General features: G+C 37.6%; 1 protein-coding gene across 1 annotated transcript in view; it reads right to left on the bottom strand.

The window, feature by feature from the left end:
• ANKRD31 (ankyrin repeat domain 31) overlaps positions 1-25,348 on the bottom strand; it is a 235,287-nt gene that overhangs the window by 78,314 nt on the left and 131,625 nt on the right. The window contains exons 13-17 of the mRNA XM_058274931.2: positions 10,934-10,986; positions 8,510-10,016; positions 8,005-8,169; positions 3,233-3,370; positions 1,848-1,990 (exon numbers count right to left, since the gene is read on the bottom strand). Coding sequence (XP_058130914.1) covers positions 1,848-1,990; positions 3,233-3,370; positions 8,005-8,169; positions 8,510-10,016; positions 10,934-10,986 — 2,006 coding nt within the window. The remainder of the gene's footprint in view (positions 1-1,847; positions 1,991-3,232; positions 3,371-8,004; positions 8,170-8,509; positions 10,017-10,933; positions 10,987-25,348) is intronic.

A 25,348-nucleotide genomic window follows, 5' to 3' on the forward strand; every position in this document is an offset into this window, starting at 1 on the left:
GACCCCTCACGAGAGGGACAGATGGTAAGAAAGCATTCACATGGAAACATCCAGATGCCATCTGTGTCTTTTTCCCCACTGTGATCTGGCTGTGTATTCTTACTACATTACTGAAATAAATCCTAGCCATGAACACAACTCTATGCTAAGTCTTTTGAGTTCTTCCTAATGAATCTCTGAATGCAGGGCTGGCCCTGGGGACCCCCAACTCAAATTCAAATAAGAAAATAAACTTATTTTCATTGGTTTATGTTAGACTTTCTAGGATAATTCCAAAAACATGATTTTCCCACTATGAAATTTTAGTCTGTATTCAAAGGGGTTGATTAATAAAATACCAGAAATCTGCTGGGTGTTTTAAAGGGTATTTGTTTGGGGTAGGAGCTTACAGATACCAGGCCATAAGGCACAAGTTACGCCCTCACCAAAGTCTATTTGGAGCAAGATGGCTGCCGACGTCTGTGAAGGTTCAGGCTTCCTGGGTTCCTATGTTCCTGGGGCTTGCTTTTCACTGGGTTCAAGGTTCCTTTCTTCCTGGGGCTGGCTTCTTTTTCCTCTGCATGCTGACTTCCCAGGTCTTCAGCATCAAACTTTAACATCAGAAATCCCCCACTCTGTTCTTCACCATGTCTTTTATCTTTAAGTCCCCACCCACCAAGGAGTGGTGATGCAACACCCTAATCATAACTCAATCATGCTCAGGTACAGATCCAATTACAAGCATAATCCAATATTTCTTTTTGGAATTCATCAATTACATCAAACTGCTACAGGTGGTTTCACTTTATGTAGCCTTTTCCCTACACAAATAATCAGGAGGTTCGTTGCTTTAATGATTCTTTGTTTGATTTCTTCCATTTCATGACCAGATAACCTTGAGACTTTGTCTATTCTTTTTAACTTTAAATATCTCAAAGACCAAAAGAGTTTCTTCCCTCTGATATTATTCTTAATCATTAGTTCACATCTCTTATTTCTGCAAATCATAAATTTAATAACTCTATTCCTTTGCATGACTACCTTTAGGATGAAAACTGTGGAAAAATACTCCCATGGAAGCTTTAAATAAATATAAACATGCTCTTAAAAGAAATAGATACATAGACAGACAGACAGATAGACAGGAGTTAGTGAGGGATTCATGGAATTTTCTTTTACATATGAACCCTGTTTTTTGTTGTTGTTATTGTGTCCATAGCTATATTTTCAAAAGCAATTTTTTTCCTGAAGTTTTGTAACTGTATATTGATAACAACAGAGAGGTTTTTCAAACAGAAAGGTGAGCTTAAAAATTCAAATGGTTTTAAGGTCTAGATTTGAAATTCAGTGTCAATAATGGCACCGAAATAATGACCCCAATAATTTTCTGTTGTGATAATTTACCATGGCTGTTTGACAAATAAAAGCAAAGAAAAAAAGGACAATAAAATCCCCAGAAAATGGGCAACTTGTATTTTTACCCATTTCTTCAAAACTCCAAACCCAATGAGTTAGTTTGTATTTTTTAAAAAGTGCAACTATCACCTTGATCATTACTATAATTAGGCTTCTGTACAACAGCAAATCATTTTATAGAATTCATAATTAATGCATTAGAGTTATAGCCTGGGTTTACTCTGAGCATTTCCATTTTATTCTGACTAACATAAATTCTGTGAAGAGGCAAAGGGAAAATGATTCATTAAGAAATATATTGTTTTTCCAATTCATATATATCTTCACATGTATTTTCAAGCAAGCTTTTAAAATTATTTGAGGAATCACTTTAGTTCTCAGTTAAAATATCATTTTCCTCATTCTTTTTCCTAAGAAAAAGAAATAGGAAACTAATCTGATGAGTACTATACCTTTAAATGATTGTTTGCAGCAGCATCATGTAAAGGCAGAATTCCATCTAGATTTTCACTATTAACATTAGCACCAGCTTTTAATAACTCTACAATTACATCATTATATCCCTCACTAGATGCTTCATGAAGTGGTGTCCAACCTAGAATAAGGAAAAATAAAAATAAGACTAGTTTCTGCTTAACAATGGACATTCATGTAGTATCTTTATTACTAAGTTTCTTTGCCTTAATGGAAGTAATATCTTTATTAATTCATAGACACAGACATATACAAAGTATTAAATAGTTTTGAAAAATAAGGCCTAAAATTTGATTTTTTTAAACAAATTGATCTCATCACAAATATTTGTCAGAAGCACCAAAACAGAAGACTCACAGAATGCAAAGTATAATGGAACTAGAGTAAACACTACTCATGTCAGTTCGTTTTAACTCAGATATTAAAATAGAATAAGATCATGTCTGTCTATATTTAAATCTTTATATAGTCTCATTTCTTTTTAAAATGACAGTTGACTCAATCAACTTTTCAATTCTTCCCTCTGAAACTCTTCACACAGACAAAATATCAAAAGATCAATTTAAAGAATGGAAGTTTAGCATAAAAATAAGGGAAGGGAGAAAAAAGGAAATTATAAAGAGAGAAGGAGAAAGAAGAAGGGATGGGGAAAAGGGAAAAACTTTCCATTCTCTCAAAAGCTAGGAAGTGGAATTAAGGATTCCAAGGAAACAGTGTAAATAAAAATCCTCTTATTCCTTATTCTATATAACCCCTCCCAATACTCCCAAACATATGTTTAAAACTGTTCCAAAAAAAGCAAGTTATTTCAGCAATTGATAGAATAGCAAGATAAGTCTTACTATTAAACTAAATAATATCATTAAAAAATTATGCAAATAAAAGTAAGCAGTAATATATAGCCAGTCAAAACTGGGGGAGAAAAAGATGAAATGTATATTTCAGTGAGTTCAAATTTTAAAGAAAGTTAAAAGTATCCAAACCAGGGAAGTGGATGTGGCTCAAGTAGCTTGGTGCCTGCATACCACATGGGAGGTCCTGGGTTCGGTTCCTGGTTCCTCTTAAAGAAGATGAGCAAAACAGTGAGCCAACGTGATAGGCTGGTTTAGCGAGCTGACACAACGAGATGATGCAATGAAGAGACTTAACAAGGAAGTACAACGAGAGACACAACAAGCAGGGAGTGGAGGTGGCTCAAATGATTGGGCACCTCCCTCCCACATGGGAGGTCCTGCATTTGACTCCTGGTGCCTCCCAAAAAAAGACTAGCAGATGGCACACAAAGAGCAGACAGAGTGGAAACAATGAGAGGGGGGAGGAGAAATAAATATATAAAATAAATTTTTTTAAAAAGTACCCAAACCTGCATTATCTTTTAGATTCACATCTGCTCCAGATTCTATTAGAACTTTCAACAGAGACAAATTTCCTCTTCTGGCAGCCAAATGAAGCTGGCTTTCTCCTTTCGTATTCCTCTTATTGATTCCGGGTCTTTTCATTTCTGTAAATTTGCCAGGCAAAACTGAGGCTTCTTTTCTGCCAAATGCTGATTATTATAAATGATTCTAGCAAATACATAACAACTTCCTCAAAATATCCTAAGTTGGGTGTACTACATAGAAACATCAATTAATATTATTATTACAGATATATTTTGAAATACAACTTGTAAATTACACAGCATTTAAATATATTACTTTGTGTTCATCCTAGAAGTTGATTATTCAATCAGGCTTGATTAAAATAAACAAACTTGCTTCAGTTCTACACTTATCCTAACTTCTCAGTAGTCCTTTTAGCAATGAATAAAATTTTCCTTCAAACAAATTGTGATGTTTATAGAAAAATCTTCTTCCTACAGCTATTGTCTGCCTCAGTGGGTGTGTCTGTGATCACATGTGGTACAAGTACTAAACTATAGCCTTCTGGGTTTTCTATTTTCTTTCATAAAAATGCAGTGAAACTTAAATACCCAAAGATTTTTAAAAATTTTGTTTCTTGCAATGCAAGTTAGAGAGACAAGCTGGTGCTAAAAATAGCGGACTGACCACATAGCGGACCTTCCCATTTCCTCTAAAATCATGTTAAAATGATAGTAAATGATTCTTTAAAAGTAGAGTATAAAGAAAACAGAAGAGGAAATGATAGAGAACAAAAGTCTTCAGGAAACTTTGGGGAATGAAATGTGCATTGATGGAGAAGAGGTAATAACTGACTTGGTACAGTGGGGAATGCTCCAAACTAAGTGCCTGCAAAGGGAATGAAGAGAGGAAGAGAGCCATTCTGAACCCAGGCACTCAGCACTTGGGGGCATCAGGTGCCAAAGAAGGCAGCACGTGTGGATTAGGGCTGAAAACAGGGAGACTAACTGGAAGTCTAAATAAAAACCAGTTGGTACTCCCAAGTTCCCTAACAGTGATTAGCCCAGCAACTACACTTGCTTCCCCCTATACCCATCCCCAAGCCAGAATCTGGAGGTTTATTCTTTGTAGAAACTGCATCAAAGAAGCTCTAGACTTAGACACAAAGTAAATGAAGAGCTAGGGTGATAAAATAGGAAGGACAGTCATTAAACAGTTATTTTTTTAAAAGATTTATTTATTTATTTCTCTCCTTTTTCCCCCACCCCCCACCCTAGTTGTCTGTTCTGTTAAACAGTGGTTTTTAAAGTGTGGTTCCAGATCAGCAGTAGCAGTATAACCTTGGAAACTTAGAAACGCAAATTCTCCACCCCAACCAAAGCCTACCTTGAAAAGCAAACTCTTAAGATGGCTCCTAGAGATCCTTGCCTTCTAGTATTTCCACCCTTGTATAATTCTCTCCTCTTGAGCAACTTGCTTCTAACCAATAGAATACCTCAATGTAGAGGGAATTTCATTTCCCTTAGTAGATTACAAAAGATCCTAATTTTTTGTCTTGATAGCAGACTCACTCTATTTCCTTCTCAGCTTGCAATTTTTTTTCCTTTTTTTTTTTTTGGGTAGGCAAGGAAGTAAAGCGTTTCTTAAGAAACAGGAAAACAAACAAACAAAAAACAGTATACAATCTAAGACATGGATTGCAGGTCTGGTACAGGATGACTCCTGCACAGGGGGCCCTGGGTTAAGCTTTTAAGACCTTTCCTCACCCCCTTCCTAATGTTGGGGAGGGAGCTTGCAGGTTTTGATGAAGCCAGTGTCTATATCAGAGAGAAGCCCATGTGGCAGAAAACTGAGGATGGCCACTGGTCAGTAGCCACCTGGGAACTGAGACCCTTAGCCTGAACAACTTTCCAAGGAACTGAATTCTGTGAACCACCACATAAACTTGGAAGTGGGGGTCTTTCTCTAGTTGAGCCTTCAGATGATATCCCATCCCTGGCCAACACTACCTGTGAAAGACCCTAAGCAGAAGGCCTAGCTAAACCATGCCCAACCTCACCTACAGAAACTGTGAGATAATGTGTGTTGTTTTAAAAATTCCTGGTAATTTGTTATACAGCAATAGATAACTAATAACATCTAACTGAATGAGATACTCTGAGGGTGGGAGTCCAGCAATCTGTGTTTTAACAAACTTTCCAGGCAATTCTGATGCAAGCTAAAGTTTGGAAACCACTGCATTAAACCATGGGATCCTTCCCCTGGCCTATTCCCTCAATGTAATTAACCAGACATGTAATTTCAGGGTATGAGTTAAAAAGATTAGAGGATTATTCTCTTAAAAAAGGATTATTTGGTTATATGAATCACAAGGAAGATAGCTTCCTCTCTGTCTTTCATTGATATCCAGACAAAAACATATTTAGGAAATTGCACTCAGAAATTCTTTATTGGAAGAATAATAACATTATAAAAGATATATATATATGTATATAATACTTTAAAACTCTAAGGTATTTAAGATGACACCTGAAGACTGCAAGTTTGAACTGAAAAATCTCTCCAAATAATTCTTACTGTGGATGATATAGATCCTCTCATCTTGTTCCTGGTACAAGAAGGCAGGCAGGTAATAAAGAATTTGGGACAATAACTCAAAAGCTAGGCAATGTTAATATCATAATTTCTACAGCATTTAGCTGAAAATTTAAGATAAAACCTGGCATAAAACTGAAGGTAAACAAATAGCTCTCACACTAAACATCTCATCAGGTAATACTATAAATCGGAATCTGGTGTTGCTGTTAAGAAATATGATACTATTCAGAAGTACTTAGATTTCTTTTCTTTTGTGTGTGGCCTGCTTTTTTCTCTTTGGAAGCTTTTGGGGTCTTCTCTTTATTCCTGTTTTGAAATTTCACAGTGATATGCTTCTTTTTGTACTGACAAGTCCTTTCAATATGGAAAATATTGTATTATTTTCTTTGATGATTTCTACTTCTGTTTTCAATGTTCTTTCTGCATATCCTAGAGTGATCTTCCAATTTTATCTATTTTATCCTATTGTTTAGTTCTTTCTTTTATTGCCTGTTATAGAAGTCTTGTAAAGCTCTACCTTCTAACCTTGCTGTAGATATCTCCTTATATATATGTATTTTTAATTTGTGCTATTATATTTTTAATATCTATAAGCTGTGGATTATTGCTCTCTAATTGTTCCTTCTTTTCTACACCTTTTTTTTTTCTTAAATTTTAGAATTTTTTCCTCATTCTTGCATTGTTTCTGTTTCCTCTGTGTTCCTTTGATCTGTTAGTTTGCTTTGATGTGTCTTTGATACTGGCATTTTCCTCAAATGCTTGTTGATCTTTGCTATCTGTTCATGTTTAAATAAAAGAAATAAAATTCTTACTGGAAATCTCTGTGTGTGTGGGAGCGTACAAGGAGAGTGGGAAAGCTCAGAACAAGATTGATTTCACTGTTGAGAGATAGTGAGGTAAATCAGCCTTTGTGTTAAGGAATCCCCAGTTGTCCACATCTGGAATTCTTTTTTCTCGAATAGTAAATTTATTAATTCAATCAAACAAACATTTATTCAAGTAACGTTCTCTAGAAAAATAGATACAAATACACTGTTTCTGCTTCTGACATGTAAACAATTACATTAAAATGTGATTAAGTGCTGCTAGAGGGGTATGTTAGTTTTCTGTGGCTGACATAACAAATTAACACAAACTGGGTGACTTACAACAATAGAAATTTATTCTCCATGATTCTGGAGACAATAAATTCAAAATCAAGGAGTTAGCAGGGCCATGCTCCCTTTGGACACTCTAGAGGAGAATCTTTCCTGGCCTCTTCCAGCTTTTGAAGGCTGCCAGCATTCTTTGGCTTCCTTGGCTTGTGGCCACATTAGTCCAATCCCTTGCCTCCATCTTCACATCGCCTTCTCTCCTGTATATCTCAAATCTCCCTTTCTTTTTCTCTTGAAAGAATACTAGTCATTAAATTTAAGGATACCCAGATAATTCAAGATGATCTTCTCAACTCAAGATTCTGAACTTAATTGTATTTGCAAAGACCCTTTTTCCAAATAAGGTAATATTCACAAGCTCCAGGAAGTGGGATGTGGACACATCTCTTTAGGGGATTCAGCCTACTAGAGGAAGTATGTATAAGAAAGGCTTCAGTTTACATGGGAGGGGGACTACAGGGGAAGGTTCACAGAGAATGCCTAATCCAGTAATCTCTTACTTCTTCCTAGACAGTAGATAAATCAGCTTTCAATTGTTCTAATATTTAACCTGAAATGATCCAGCCTATTGTTTATCAAAGAACTAGCTCCAGTAACTATCAAAGGATAGTTAGCTTGTCCAGCTGCCAAACAGCTCATTCATCTGACACAAAGAAACCAGTGACCACATTTAATTTCCCTATGTTAAAAGAGCTCATTGCAAATTTCTAAAGGATCTGACAAAATTCACCCATGCTGCCCCCACTCAATATTCCTGCAGCCTCTGCTATTTATCTTATCTTCTCTAAAAAGCAAATTAGAAGTCATAAGAGGAAGTATAACTAGAATATATCTGAAGACTAGTAGAGTCTCAAGTAATGCCTTATAATAAAAGAATCAACAAATATAACTGAAATAATATAATTTAGTAAATGACTAAAAAGTAGACAGTGTATCTGAAAGTTTAGAAAATCCCTGAAGTAGAGTGGATTGCTGTGTTTGATTGTGTAAACTTCTACCTGTACAATTATAGGACTACAAACCTTGGCTGTAGGTAGCTTTCAAAGAATTTTGTCTTTGTCTTAAATTCTTTGCTTTTTTGTGTTCTTGGATATTAGAGAGATTTTGAATTTCTGAATTTTCTTTTTTCTCCTCAAAATTTCCTACAGTGTTTTCATCTCTGTTGATACTATTAATTAATTTCTCATCTGAAAAACAAACATTTTGCAATATTGGTAATATAATTCTTCTTACAGTTGAAATCAATGGGGGTAACAATTTCCTGCTGTGAGAATGTTATGGCTCCCAATAATAAATACAAATTAAAAAGAAACAATAAAAATAAATAGAAATATTTGGTAACTTCCGTCAATACTAATTTAACAAACATCTCTGATAATAACAGTTGGACTTTCTAAATAAACACTACCACTAGGCTTAGTAGCATCCCTTAATCTTGGTCCATTTGTCATCATTATTCTAAGTTTGGGGATATGTAGAATGGAATTCAGTTGGAGACTTCTATAAAATAAGTAAATCTAATATTACCTGGTTTGGGAGAAATTTCCTTCTCTCCTCTTTGACTAAGTTGTGAGATATTGATCAATTCTTCATTCATATTGTCAGAGGAATGAAAATTTGTGTTATGCATTATCTCGCTATCTGGAAGGTATTGACTGCTTTTATCAATTTTATTTGTTTCTGTTCTTTGAGAATGAACAATTATGGATAAAGGCCCATTTGAATAACTTTTTTGACCTTTATCAGTATAATTCCTTTTGGTGTCTTGCTTCTCATTTATCTTTTCCATAAAATGTATATCTGTTTGATTCATTAAAAGAGCTGGTGCTTTGAGGCTATAATCCTGAGGCCTTTTGAATAGCTCAATGTGACTAGTCAATTTTGAAATTTCATGTGCTGAAAGAGTTCTTGTACAAGACAGGGATGTTTGTTCAGGATTATCATATAAATGATTAAAAGAAATATGTTGTTCATAGTTTGCAACATGTTGTTCAGAAATGACAATATTATCTGAATCAGAAAAATTAACAGCTTCCTGTTGTAGAAGTGTGGTTGGGCTGCCTGTTTTTATTTCATTTTCCTGTGACAAATGTTGTTCTGAAGGCAATAATTCTTGAAAGCCCCTTTCTTCTCTGTTTGTTATGTTCTCTTTACAATGATGGTGGTTTTGGCAATCTGCAGAACATATCACAATTTTAGATGCTACAGTCTTCTCAGAGGTAGAGTAGTCACTACCACCATCATCATCAAAACTTTCCTTTATAAAGGATAGAAAAGAATATTCCCATTTATTAAGGCATTCATCCTTTTCACCTGAGTTATTTTTTTCATGAGATTTATAAGGGATAAAATGTTGTTCTTGGTCAGTCTGAGCCTGCTGATCTGCAGTAACAAGTGGTAAATTGATTTCTTTTTGTAAAGAAAGTCCCAGGGAAGAAACAGCTTCAGTTTGGTCAACAGATTCTAATTCTAAGAAATTAACGTCTTGACCATCTGATAAATCCAGGCTCTGAGTATGTGTTTCTTTGGAATTTGAACAAGCCTTATTATTGTTATCTAGCTCATTTTTCAAGTTTGGCAGCTTTGGGCTGGAAGATTTACATGACTCTTCTGGAGGGTCATCAAGGATATGGAGAATAGGCAGTTGATAAGTAACCAATTCCTCTATTCTTCTGGAAGAAGAGACAGCTATTGTCTTTCTAAGACTACAGTCGCCATCATCCACATGAGTCCTTTTACATTGTGTGCTGCTTCTTCCTTTACCTTTAGATACGTATGTACTGGGATCTCTGACATTATGGAGACTGCCCTTTCTGAGTTCTTTGGAGTATCTTTGGTTGAGAGTTGATTGCTTACGCTGGGATTTAACAAAGTTTGTGTTTTTGGAATCTGTTTGGTAATCTTCATATATATCTTTATTTATAAATAAATGCTCTTTGCTTCTTTTATCAACTTTTACATGTTCTGACTTCAGTGTGTTGGAATTTTCATCACAAATATACAAAATGTGATTTTTAGAACTGAATCTTGGTTTCTATAGAAACAAAATAATAGTTAGTTGCCATCTTAAGCTATAATTCTACCCTGCTAATACTAGATTGTTCATAAATCTAAATATTATTCATTTCAACTTTATAATTTGTTCTAACTGTGTGGCTGCTAAGAAATATCCATCCTGATATTTCAGAAAAGTAGACTAACAAGAAGAAAAACAAAATGTAATAGACTCAGACTCCATATGTATACTAATCATTATTTTCTTATACTTTTAAATACAATAAAAATATAATCTACTTAATTTTTAAAGGCTTATTAAATTAATCAGATCGAGTTTCCTTATAAAGGAAACATAATGAAAATACTTTGCAAACATTCACCTCTCCCAATTGTTATATAACTAGAGCTAGAATTGGGAGAGCATTTTTTTCCTTCTGGTATCTGTAAGAAACTATAGGTAGGGCAGGGGAAGAAAGATTTAAAAACAGGAAGACAGATATATTCCCAAGTTGGTCTCTATAAAAATATTATCATGGGCTGTTAAGATTAAAATAGGGACACTGCTTCCTTACACTATAACCCAAGCATGAAATGAAAATGAACTGCCCACCATGTAAACACTGAAGGGATGTATCGACACCTTTGGCTCTCATACTGTGCTTAGGCCAGAGAAAATTTGTCATAGTTGATAAACGCCATAGCTCCATGAAGGAGGAGAAAGAAAATAGCTACCACTACATAGTGTGCTCAGATATGCTACATTTACTCAATTGCTTCCCAAACTAGCAGCCCAAAACCTGATTCTCATGCAATTATTCTGAAGTATCTTAAAAGCTTAGGTGAAGGCACTGTTCCTGACTAATGTTTTAGTAGTCCTTCTTTTCTCTCTGATGAGTTATAAAATACCAGCAGATGCAATCCTAAAAAAATGTTTATTATCAAATATAGATATACCTTATATTGGTGGGCATCCTCTTCATTTAATGGGTCAGTGACATTCCTTTGAGCTGTAAACAAAAAGAGAAAATAAAAGAAAAGAGCATCCAATGGTTAGATTCTAGGATTCTAAAACACACGTGTCCTCTGTCATGAAAAAAAGCAACCAAAACAAGTGAAATTATGTACACATTTTATATAAAAACTGTACACCTAACATACCTATAATTTAAGTCTTCCACATTATTAGAAACCAAATGCTATTGAGAGAGAGCTAAAAATATTTCAGTAGGAAAAGCAAAAGAGACCCTATAAAACAATAAGCAATACTAAAGATGGGCACTGAATCAAATATTTTGAATTTTCTCCGCAGATATGCCCTCATCAATGAATAGATTATTTAACTATCTGCAAGCTTTTATAAGGCAAAAAATTCCTTCATAATTAATTGGATTATCATTTCCAAATATGTCTCCTTAATAAATGCCTAGGTTAAATGCTGCATGCTCTTAAAAGCAAAACATTTGCATGGGAAGATCAATCACCTTGTGAATGCATAGAGAGGAAAAGATGATTTGAAAAGATGGCTTACTTAGGTTGAAAATAAAATGAAAGTACTTCGGTGTCTCTTATTTTCTGCTTTAGATATGGGAGGTGGAATTACAGTTGCCTAAATATGCATTGGCCCCAAAAGATAAACACCTAGAATTAGTGTGTTGAACTTAGGATGTATTCAATCAATATTTGATAGAGGAGAGAATAACCAAATGACCATCTTAGATAGGACCCATGAAGAATACAAACTGCCCTAAGTATGAAGATGAAATTAGTAAAGAAAGCAATTTATTTCTTGCAAATAATTTTCCTAATAGCAGTCATATTACCATGAGCAAAATGAGATCTATCATTCACACTCACACATTCATATAACTAAAAGAATTTAGAGAAGCCATCATAGTAAATCCACAATGGGCTGCACATCTGGAGGAACTAGAAAAAAGAGCAAACTAAATTCCAAACCAAGCTGAAGGAAAGAAATAGTAAAGATCAGAGCAGAAATAAATGAAATTGAGAACAAGAAAACAACAGAATCAACAAAAACAAAAGTTTGTTCTTTGAGAAGATCAATAAAATAAACTCTTTGCAAGACTGAGACAGAAAAGAGAGAAGATGCAAATAAATAAAATCAGGAGTGAGAAGGGGGACATTACCACTGACCCTGCAGAAATAAGAGTGATCATAAGAATATACTATGAACAACTGTATGCCAAAAAATTAGACAATGTGGACAAGATGGACAAATTCCAAGAAACACACAAATAATGTACATGGACTCTAGATGAAATAGAAGACCTCAATAAAGCAATCAGAAGTAGAGACTGAAACAGTCAACAAAAACTTCCCAAAGATGAAAAGCCAAGGACCAGATGGCTTCACAGGTGAATTCTACCAGTCATTCAAAGACGATCTAATACCAATTTTGCTCAAGCTTTTCCAAAAAATTGAACAGGAAAGAACACTACCAAAATCATCGTATGAAGCCAACATCAATCTAATATTAAAACCAGATAAAGATACTATGAAAAAAGAAAACTACAGACCAATATCTCTAACGAATATAGTTGCAAAATCCTCACCAAAATATTTGCAAACCTAATGCAAAAGCACATTAAAGAATCATACACCAAAACATTCAAATGTGTTTTATCCCAAGTATGCAAGGGTAGTTCAACACAAGAAAATCAATTAGTGTAATATACCACATGAATAAATTGAAGAAGAAAAATCACGTGATCTTCTCTATTGATGCAGAAAAGATGTTTGACAAAACACAGCATCCTTTCTTGATAAAAACACCCTAAAAGATACAAATGGAAGCTTTCTCAATGTGGTAAAGTACATATATGAAAAACCTACAGCTAGCATTGTACTAACAGTGAAAGACCAAAAGCTTACACGCTAAGATGAGGAACAAAACAAGGATGACCACTGTCTCCACTGCGATTGAATATTGTGCTAGAAGTTCTAGCTAGAGAATTAGGCTAGATAAAGAAATAAAAGGTACCCAAATAGGAAAGGAAGAAGTAAAATTTGCACCATTCACTGAGGATATGATTCTATAACTAGGAAATCCTGAAAAATGCAAAACAAAGCTACTAGAACTAATAGACAAGTACAGCAAAGTGACAGGATACAAAAATAATACACGAAAGTCAAGTTTTTCTATATACTACTGATGAGCAATCTGAGGAGGAAATGAGAAAAAAATTGCATTCAGAATAGAGACTAAAGAATCAAATATTTAGGAATAAACTTAATCAAAGGTATAAAGGAACTGCATTGAGAAACTACAAATCATTGCTAAAAGAAGCTGAAGAAGACTTAAAGAAATGGAAGGATATTCCATAGTCATGAACTGGAAGACTAAATATTGTTAAGATGTCAATTCCACCCAAACTGATTTACAGATTCAATGCAACCCAATAAAAATCCCAACAGCCTCTTTTGGCAGAAATGGAACATCTGATATTCAAATTTATTTTGAAAGACAAGGGACCCTGAATAGACAAAAATGTCTTAAAGAAGAACAAAGTTGTAGGACTCTCACTTCTTGACTTTAAAGCATATTAGTTAGGTACGGTGGTAAAAACAGCATAGTGCTGGCAAAAAGACAAACAGATTGAACAATGGAACTAAATCTAGAACTCAGAAATAGACACTCACATCTATGGTCAAGCGATTTTTGACAAGGCCACTAAGCCTTCCAAGCTGGGCCAGAACAGTTCATTCAACAAATGACGCTGGGAGAACTGGATATCCATAAGCAAAAGAATGAAAGAGGACCCCTATCTCACTCCCTACACAAGAATCAACTCAAAATGGATCAAAGACCTAAATATAAAATCCAGGACCATCAAACTCTTAGAAGGAAATGTAGGAAAACATCTTAAAGATTTGTGGTAAGCAGTAGTTTCTTAAACCTTATACCCAAAGCATGAGCAACAAAAGAAAAAAAAAATAAATGAGACTTCCTCAATATTAAACACTTTTGGACCTCACAGGAGTTTGTCAAAAGGGTGAAAAGGCTGCTGACTCAATGGGAGAAAATATTTGGAAATCGTACATCTGATAAGGGTTTAATATCCATGATATATAAAGAGATCATAAAGCTCAACACTAAAAATATAAACTACTTGATTAAAAAAATGGGCAAAAGAATTAAATAGACAATTGTCCAAGGAAGAAATATAAATGGTGAAAAAAAAAAAAATGAAATACGTTCCACATCACTAGCAATTAGGGAAATCCAAAGCAACACTAGAATGAGATGTCATTTCACACCTATTAGAATGGCTGCTACTAAAAAGTCAGAAAACTCTAAATGCTGGAGAGTTTGTGGATAGACAGAAACACTTATTCATTGTTTTGTGGGAACATAGAATGGTACAGCCACTGTGGAGGACTGTTTTACAGTTCCTAAGGAAGTTAAATATAGACTTGCCATGTAATCTGGCAATACCACTACTTGGTGTATATCCAGAGGAACTGAGAGCACATACATGAACAGACGTTTGTACACTGATGTTCATAGTGGCGGTATTTACAATTGTTAAAAGATGGAAACAACCCAGGTGTCCATCAACCAATGAATGGATAAACAAACTGTGGTATACGCATATGATGGAATACTATGCAGCTGTAAGAAGAAATGAAGTCATGAAGCATATGACAACATGGATGAACCTGAAGGACATTATGCTGAGTGAAGCAAGCCAGACACAAAAGGACAAATGCTGTATGATTGCTCTATTATGAACTGGATATATTGTGGAAACTCATAGAGTTAATAATTAAAATATCAGTCTCCAGAAAACAGAATGAGGGTAGAGAATGTAAAGCTGAGAGTTTATCTGTGCAGAATTGGTAAAAAGGTTGTTTGTAAAACTTTGGAAATAAATGGAAATGGTGAAAGCACATCATGGTGTTTGTGACTAGCAGAGCTATTATATGAGTATGGCAGTGGTTGAAAGGCAAACTCTACAGACATGTATATTTCTAGGAGGAAAGCTAAAAAATTTAACATGTAACTGTATAACATAGTGAAACCTTATGTAAAATACAAATATGGGGAATATTGTATATATGATACTGTTTATACAAAATATAAATACAATTGAACTAGAGAGACAGAAACAGAATAGCAGCTATGTATGGCAGGGGAAGCATAGAGAGAACGAGAGGTGACAGGTTTTTTTGTCTGTTTTTTGTTTTTTTATTATGATTATTATTTGAATAATGAAAATCTTTAATAATGATTGAAGTGATGAATGCATAAATATTTGATTATACCAAATACTATTGATTGTACACTTTGAATGGATTTATGCTTTATTAACATATATCAACAGAAGTGATTTGTGAGAAAAAAGGCTTTAGGGAAAAAGCACCTCCTGGAGAAAATTTTTATTAAAATATATTTGATAAAAGTGAATGAAATAGCTACACAGAACCTCACAGGGATCAAAGTTAGCATTCTCATCTATCTCATGCAGGATCTAAACTAGAGCTACAACACTGTGTTTACCTATCTCATTGACTGACTTGGTGACTAATACTTTTGTGTACAAGTACTTTACATCCTTTGTTAAATGTATTCCTAGAGAGAAGAGTGGCAAAATGTTGCAGAGTAAGGAGTTCCAAGAGTGAGCTCATCCTACAGGGCAGTTATTAGAGCTACCTAAATCACTTGTTTGGGGGCCCCCCGGAGAAGAGTATCCTGCAACATCCTGTAAAGAATGGAAAGAGGTGACTACTCATCTGCAGAGAAGATTCATATAGCGCTCCACACCACGGAGGCTGGTGCCTATCCACCACTGGTGGTACAAGCAGCCTAAGAGCTATTCCTTGGATGGAGTTGGAAGCTCCATTTCCCCAAAACAGGGGAAGAGATGTTCAGGCACTGACTTCAGCTATCTATTAATAAATTTGGCTGGCTGAAATCCAATCTTAAGAACAGCTAAAGTTTGAACCTGTCCAGGCAGACAGAAACTGGTAGACTCCATTTTAACTCCACCCCCAGCATGAGGGGAAGCAAAACTAATTGAAAACCACAATGACAAAAAGTACCAGCTTTTTTCCACCATGATGGATGCAGACAGATCCTAAGCTCCAGTCCTACCTCCAGCATGGAGGAAGGTGGGGGGACCTGCACCAGGGTCTTTGGGTAACTGTAGTAGCTTTTGGCCCATGCAGATTAGATTGTTGAATGCCTGTGGCTCCATCCCCACCCCACCCCCAACAGAATAAGAGGTAGACAGTGTTTCCCCAACCTTCTGGGCAATTGAGGTGCTTTTATCCTGCTCACACTGGATTGTTGAACATCTGTGGCTCTATCCCCTTCCTCCCCCACAGAAGGGGGGCAGTATTTCCCCAGCTTCTCTGGGCAACTACAGGCACTTTCAGTTTACACAGACTGATTGTTGGGATGCCTGTGGCTCCATCCTTACCCCCAACAGGACAGGAGGGGAGGGTTGGTGTTTCCTCAACCTCTCTGAGCAACTGTGAACACTTTCAGCCTGCACAGACTGAATTAGTGGGTGCCTGTGGTTCCATCCTGACCCCTGAAAGGGCAGAAGGGACAGTATTCCCTCAGCCTCTCAGGGCAACTGCAGGTGCTTTTGAACCACATGGACTACATTGTTGGGCACTCCTGAGGCCCCATACCTACCCCCGGCACGGAAGTTGGGGGATTTGTTGCTTCATCAGGCTACCTGAACAACTGTAGTCAGTTCTGACTCTCACAGCTTAATTTGCTGCCCACACTTGTGGTTCCATCACTGCCACAGGCAGGGGAGGAAGGGGTTTGAAGCTTCATCAGTTTCTCTGGCAACTTCAGAAGGTCCTGGTCTACATGGCTTGGATTACTACACACAGCTATGGCTCTGATGGTACCTAGCATAGTTTGTTGGTGGAGGGATGTTGTAAGGGAATTCTGCACATTATACATAATTGCTCTCTAAAATATAAAATATAAAAACTTCTCTAAAAAAAAAATATATATATATATATACACACATTTTTAAAAAACTGAATGAAACACATACACATCTCTTGAAAGTAGTTTGTTTTAGAGTACTGACACACTCATTTATTCAACAAAACAATGGAAAGATTCTTTCCTTCAAGGAGTTTACATTTTGGTGGGGGAGACAGAAAATAAAAAATAGTATGTGTGATGGTTAGGCAAGTGTCAGCTCAGTCAGGTAATGGTTCCCAGTTTTTGGTCAAGCAAGCATTGGGCTAATTGTAATATAATGGCACCTTATGGACTTTAATTATTTATTTATTATTTTTTTAAAAAATTACATTATGAAAAATATGAGGTCCCATTCAACCCCACCGCCCCCGCCCCCCACTCCCCCCACAGCAACACTCTCTCCCATCATCATGACACATCCATTGCACCTGGTAAGTTCATCTCTGAGCATCACTGCACCCCATAGTCAATGGTCCACATCATAGCCCAGACTCTCTCACGTTCCATCCAGTGGGCCCTGGGGGGATCTATAATGTCCCGTAATTGTCCGTGAAGCACTATCCAGGACAACTCCACGTCCCGAAAACACCTCCACATCTCATCTCTTCCTCCCGTTCCCCACACCCAGCAGCCACCATGGCTACCGTTCCCACACCCATTCCACATTTTCTCTGTGGACATTGGATTGGTTGTGTCCATTGCACATCTATGTCAAGTGAGGGCTTAGATTCCATATGGGTACTGGATGCACTCCTCCCGCTTCCAGTTGTAGACACTCTAGGCTCCATGTTGTGGTGGTTGATCTTCTTCAACTCCATGTTAGCTGAGTGGAGTAAGTCCAATAAATCAAAGTGTAGGAGCTGAAGTCTGTTGAGGCTCTGGGCCTGGGTGTCATATTATCAGTCCAGAGATTCGAATCCCCTACATATATCTTAAACCCAGCACCGACTACAATTCCAATAAAGTAGCATGCAAGTCTTGTGAAAAACCTTATGGACTTTAATCATCGGTGAGGTGATTGCATATATGGATGATGACATCTACAATCAACTGAGGAGATTGCCATCTATAATGAGTAACATATCATCCAATCAGGATGGAGAAGTGAAATCAGCATTCAGAGAGACAATCCCATTTCTACTTCAGATAGCTAGTGTCTCCTGGCGAATTCAACAAGGACCTTTATCAGAGTCCCTAGTTTGCAGCCTGCCCTACGGAATTTGGACTTGTGTATCCTCACAGTTGTGTGAGACAATTTTTTAAAATCTCCTACTATTTACAGATCTCTCCCATTGGTTTGTTTCCATATAGGCCCTGACTAATTTACAGTAAGTAAATTATCTAATGTGTTAGATGGTAAATTCTATGGGAAAAGGACAAGTAGAGCAGGGTAAGAGGTACTGGAGTGGGTCAGATGTTTTTAAAAAATATGCCCAGGAGGCAGGGCAAGATGGCATCCAAGTGAGTGCACCCTCATCACCTCTCCTGCAAAAAACCGGCTGAGCGGGGATAGAACCCTGCCCAAGCAAGCTGTTTTGGGAACCCACAAAGCAGGAAGTTACTGGACATCAGTCTGGAGAGAGTGCAACAAAAGGAGTGCTTGCTCAAGGTAAAACCATGGGATTCTGCCACTTGTGCCTGAAGCTGTGGGAAGGATAAACCCTTCCCCTACGGCTGCTAGCCACAGCATTCCCTGAACACCACCAGTTGCACGGTGGCGTTCCGGAGCCTCTTGTTCCCCAAACCTATGAAATCCCCAAATCTGTGATCCCCAAACCCCATGTTCCCTGTAACCCACATTCCCCGAGCCTGCATTCCCCAAGCCCAAGTTCCCTGAACCCACTGCTCCCCAAATTCCAGCATTTCCCTGGGCCACTGGTCTCAGACAAACACCGAGAGTGGGAGGGTTCTAGTGAGGGGGCAGAGGGGCCCAAGGAGTGCAGGTTCAATTGTCTAGGCCCACCTTTTTCCGAGCTTGGAGAAGCATGCCAGCTGGCTTGGGGAGAGGCTAGGAAGAGAGAGGAGAGGTGAATCTGCTGAGACAGCCCTATTTAGCTAAACGCTCTGGGATGGGGAAAACTGGTCGAGGAGAAGGTGGAGTCAGGCAATTAACTAGTTCTGTGCAACACACCTAAGGGAGGGGGACAGTAGGGTGTGCTTTGTAGGCTTCCAATAGCATATTTAGGATTCCTGGCAAGGTGTGAGTGCTCTCTCTCAAAGAGACTAAGAGTCATTATTTTCTGTAGTGAGTTGGTTCACCAGGGTCCTATTTGAATCTTGGAGGGGAGCTTTCAAATGGCCTTCCTGCTGCCCTGGGAGAGAGGGAAGTGAGGAAGGGTAAAAGGGGGGAAGGACAGACTCCTAAGCAGTTTATTCGATTGCAAAGAGGACTCCTTGCTTGAGCCTTGTCTGATCTTTTTTGTTTGTTTTCTCGTCCTTCCTTCCTCTTTATTCCCCCACTGCTTCTCCCCCTTTTCTCTTTTTTTTCTATTAGATGCTGCAGGCAGTGTTACCTGTTTGCTGTGCTTCCTTATCTTTGATTTCCTCTTCTCTGTGTTTACTGATTTTGGCTACCAATGCTATCCAATTTTCTTTACATCTTTCTTCCATCTTCTGTTGTTGCTCTTACATTCCACCTCTCTTTAATTAGCCCCCAATTTTTCTGACTTTTTATTTCTAATACCTCTATTCTGTTTTCTATCTTTTATTCACTCTTAATGTTATTTTACTTTCATTTCTCTTTTCCTCTTTCCTGATCACACTGGCCTTTTATTTCATACTATATTCGCCATATTCAGTTCACCATTTCATTGTAGGTACTCCATTTTTTATTGTTGTAACTCTACACAGCTTACACGAGTTTAATATTCATTCTCCTAGGTCTCACATGGTTCTTCCGCTAACATCTACTAACAATACTATTATATTTTTCCTTCCCTTACCTCTTTTGCTTTTCCTGGCCCTAATATTTTCCTTCAAGGGAACTTAGACAACAAAAACAAAATAGAATAAGAACAACAAAGTGTCAAAGAGAAGACATAACACATACACAAAAATAGCACCTAAATAAACCTTGAGACTAGATGGAGAAGCTAATCAACTGAACAAACCCATCAAGATAAAATGATGACCAGACAGCAACAAAAAATTACAAACCATACCAGTAATCAGGAAGATATGGCCCAATCCAATGAACAAACTAAAAACAAGGAAGAGGAGCAGAACATCAAACAACTAATCAAAGTTCTCCAAACACATATCATGGACCAATTTAATGAAGTGAAGGAAGAAATTAAGAATATTAAGGAAACACTTGGAGGGCATACAGAAGAGACTGTAAACATACACAAAAAGATAACAGATACAATGGTGATGAACAGCATAATCCAAGAAATCAAAAACACTCTCATCAAATAACAGCAGATTTGAAGAGCAGATATGAAGAATTAGTGATATGGAAGACAGTACATCTGAAGAGTTGATGCCTACATGGGTGAAATCTATGATGAAGTGGAGGTAAGTAGTTGTGCAGGGAAGGGATAAGATGGGGTTATAAGGATACTATTGGGTGGGGCTTGGCAGGCGTGTGGGAGGCTATGGTTGGGAGGATGGATCAGATGGCCCAAGGATTGGGGGGAAGGTAGGGGGGAGCAGATGAATATGAGAGATTGTCAGGTATGTGGTTGAAACGATAATGTTGAGAAAATTCTTTAGAAAATATAATAAGGAAGGGTTACTTGTTTAAGGTGCTTAATGTGGGGCATCTGGCACAGGGGCAAGCTTCTAGGGAGTGTGTGAGTGCTCATCTTGTCATAGTGTGTTATATCATTGGGTGGACACTGGGTGGAGACCCATACAATGAGGGGGAAGGTGTTGTACCTCCATCCTGGGGAGGCCTGATATTCTCAAACAGAAGGAAGGGTGTCTCTCAAGAGCACTGGTGGCACCCAATGGATGAGGACAGTCTAGTGTGTCAAGCCCTCAGCATTGTTACAAGTATCAGTGAACCTGGTCCTTCAAGCAGTGAAGCTTGGTTGTAACTGCGGGCCCTGAGGGGAGGGGGAGAGAGGAATAGAATAGATGGAAGCAGTAGTAACTAGGTGGCAAGGCAAGTGTTCCATAAGACCATGCAGTGATGGATATAGGACATGTTAAATTTCACCAAAAAGATATAAAAGTATATAGTCTAAAATGTAAACTATAATGTAAACCATAATGTAACTAAAAATTTAGAAAAGTGCACAGTCAAAAATATAAACCACAATGTAAACCAAAATGGAACCATGGTTGGTAGCTATGTTTCAATATCCATACATTAGCTGTAGCAAATATAACATGAACATGTAAAAAGATCACTGCTCGGGAAGGGGGAAAAGGGTTTGATGTTGGATATATGGAAGTCCCCTATATTGTATATGTGACTTTACTGTGATCTAAAAATTTTTGAAAACAAAATTAAAAATTAAAAAAAAAAAGAAGGATGTAGACATTGAGGAAGAAATGAAAGAGATTGTCTTGTCATTGTACACTCAGGACAACATCTATTATAGTGATGAAAGGCAAAACATCAAAAACAAAGTTTTATGATTTTTTCATTTTTTAATATCCCAATTTATTTTTTACTTTTAATTTTTCTAAATTAGTATGTATTCTATTTCTAATCTTTAAACCTATCATTACTATTTCATTTTCCTACTAATCGAATTTGGCAATATAATAGGCTTCAGTTTTAAAGAAGTTTTGGATCACAGAGGGGTTCAAATATGGCAAGGGAGGAACACTGGTGTGGGGTGTTATTGATGGGGTACACATGGTTGGGACAGAGTTCTCCAGGGCATGTATATAGGGTATATAAAAATGTTCGGATATTCTTCTATTTTCATAGCTTGTAGAGTTACAAACGACAACTGAGGGAGTGCTGAGTTCCTAGCCAGGGGAGCTCTGTCACATTCCCCAACAGAAACAGCAACAACCCCCAAGTGCAAGGGCAAAGACCAGTGAAGGACGGTCCAATTATGAGCCCTTGATACTAATGACTATACTCATGAGCCTGTGTGCCTGAAATTTCAACTAGGCCTAGAGCTGCAGGGTGCCAAAGAGTTAACTCTTGAAAGCCTCCATGTTGCTCAAATGTAGCCACTCTCTAAGCCAAACTCAGCATGTAAATGCATTACCTTCCCCCCAGTGGGGAACATGACTCCTGGGAATGAGCCTCCCTGGAGCCAAGGGATTACTGCCCGGCTGGTGATGCAACTAGAAAAAATATCTTGAATAAAAGGGAGAAATGGTAAAGACAAATGAGTTTTTATGGCTTAGAGACTTCAAAATGAGTTGGGAGGTCATCAGAGGGCTCACCCCTATACATTATCTCAGCAGGATCCCAGAGAGAGCCAAAGTAGATACAACCCCAGGTACTGGTGCTCCTGAGGGCTATGGAGACACACAGGTTCTACAGTCATGGCAGATGGCTCTGGAGTTCGGTGCCTAGTCAGTGGACCGTACTCCGGGATTTGTGCTCCTGAGTGGGATGGAGTTGGACTCAGATGTGACCTTTCTACACATACCTCTTCTGTCACTTTTACTGAACCTGTGATTGGTGCTGGGGTTGGTGTATGCTCAGGACACTTGAATCTCTGGCCTGTCCATGTGCCAGCTGGGCCCTGAGCCTCAGCCGAGTTGCAATACCTAATTTTCGGTTCATTGGACTTACTCAGCTCAGCTAACAGGGTGGTGAAGATGGTAACCATCATACCAGGGAACCAATAGTGCCTGTAACCGCAAGCAGAAGATTCACATCCATCAGCCATGTGAGATCTAAGCCCCCTCTCGATTTAGAGGTGGAGTGGACATCACCATCCCAGGATCCACAGGATGGAGGAATAAAATATGGATTAGAGTGGACTTACTGGTATTCTACTATAGAACTATTGTGTCTCTAGCAATGGAAAAATTGTATCATTAATGTGGAGACAGTGGCCTTGGGAGTTGCTGAGGACAGGGAGAGGGAAGAAGAAATGTGATGTGGGGGCCTTTTCAGGACTTGGAGTTGTCCTAAATGATACTGCAGGGACAGATGCTGGACATTATATATCCTGCCATAACCCACTGAATGGACTGGGGAGAGTGTAAGCTACAATGTAAACCATAATCCATGCAGTGCAAAAGTGCTCTAAAATGTATTTACCAAATGCAGTGTATGTGCCACAATGATAAAGAGGTTAATGATGTGGGAGGAGTGGGGGGGTTGGGGTGTGGGGTATATGGGAACCTCTTATATTTTTTAATGTAACATTTTTTGTGATCTATTTATCTTAAAAAAAAAAAAGACAATTAAAAAAAAAAAACATGTGAGTGAAAAAAAAATGCCCATAAATTCTTTGATACCCCTTTCAAGGGATAGAGTTTAGTTCTGATCACCTTGAATGTAGGCTAGACTTAGTGACTCATCTCTAGCAAACAGAACATGGTAGAAGTGATGGTGTATCACCTCCAAGTTAGGTAATAAAGACTGTGGCTTTTGTCTTGGGTTGATTTTCATTTTGGATCACCTGCTCTAAAGGAAGCTAACTGCCATGCTGTCAATAGCCCTATAATGAGTCCTATGTGGCCATTAAGTGAAGTCTCCAAATGACAACTAGTGAAGAACTGAGGCCTGTCAACAAACAAACTTGTGAGTGGCTTGAATGTGGATTTTCCTGCCCAGGTTAACAAGACATGATTGCAGCTCTTACCAATAGCTTGACTGTAACCTTGAGAAACCTCCTGATTCAAAACTACTCAGTTAAACTACTCCTAGATTCTTGACCTTCAGCAACTGTGGGAGATAACAAAGGTTTGTTGTTTTAAGCTGCCAAGTTATTGGTTAATTTTACATAGCCACAGATAAGTAATATAGTGAGGGTGGGAAGGGGGCAGGTTGCAATATTAAATAGTGTGGTGAGAGTAGGCATCACTGAAAAGGTGACATTAGAAATAAGACTTCAACAAGGTGAGAAACAGCAAGGAGGATATAATTACCAAAATCAAGAACTGGAGGTAGAGATTGGTGGTTGAAGAGGCTAACTGGTAGGGTAGTCAGCTAATAAGGGACCTGTAGGCTGTTGTAATGCTACTGCTTTTTCTCAGAAAAAAATGGAGCATCATTCAAGGGTTTTGAGCAGAGAAATACTGTCATCATACAAATATTCTAACAGATGCATTAAAGAGGGTATAAGGAATAAACCATCTCAACAACAAAAGGATTTATACCCAACTAAAATGGGCAAAGGACTCAAAATAGACATTTCTCCAAAGATATACAAATAGCCAAGAAGCCTATTGAAAGATGCTCAATATCATTAGCCATTAGAAAAATGCAGATCAAAACCACATGATACCACTTCATGTACCCATTAGAATAGCTATTTTTTTTTTAAATAACAGAAAATGACAAGTGTTAGTGAGTTTGTATAGAAAAAGGAACACTTGTACACTATTAGTGGGAATGTATGATAGTGCAGCCATTGTGGAAAATTATCTGGAGCTTCCTCATAAAGTTAAGAGCAGAATTACTATATGCCCTACCAACACCGCTTCTAGGTATATACCTAAAAGAATTGAAAGCAGAGACATGAACAGGCATTTGCATTTAAATATTATTCATAATAGCCAAAAGGTGGAAACAACACAACTGTCCATGAACGACTGAACAGATACACAAAATATCGTATATACATGCAGTGGAAAATTATTGAGCTGTAAAAAAGATGAAGTTCTGATACTTGCTACAAAATGGATGAACACTGAGGACATATTGAGTGAAATAAGCAAACACAAAAGGATAATTATTTTATGATCTAACTTATATGAAATAATTAAAATAAGCAAATTCATTAAGTCAAAGCCCCAATCGAGATGGTTAAGTGAGAAGCTTCTGGCTCTAACCCCCAAAAGAAGCTTTGAACAACCAGCAAAATATATCTTTCTCAAACGTCCAGAACATATTTAAAGGACTGTAGAAACAAGACAAGTGCCCAATCAAGAAAGAGGCAACTTAAAAGCAGTATGATCTCCTGGTGTCCTAGCTGGACCTTCCTTTATCCCCTCACTGGTTCACAGCAGGTTCCCTGGTCCTAGTTCAGAAGTGAGCAGGGTAATTCTCTTGCACATGCTAGAAGCTTGTATGTCTGGTCCAATCTGTCTGGTAACGGCCTAAAGGACTGAACTAGCTTGCCATTCCTGAAATTGCCTAGCATGTAGAAGGTAGCTCACTGAGCTCTCCTACAGAATGCTGTGGGAGAACAGTTAAGTCATGGCTGGCTGCCTGGGACAAGGAATGGCTGGCTCTAGGACATATCATGCCATGCCAAGAACCATGGGGAAACTGTTTTCTAGGGGAAAGGAGATATTTGTATCTG

The sequence above is a fragment of the Dasypus novemcinctus genome, chromosome 2 (assembly GCF_030445035.2).
Source record: "Dasypus novemcinctus isolate mDasNov1 chromosome 2, mDasNov1.1.hap2, whole genome shotgun sequence".
NCBI lineage: Eukaryota > Metazoa > Chordata > Mammalia > Cingulata > Dasypodidae > Dasypus > Dasypus novemcinctus.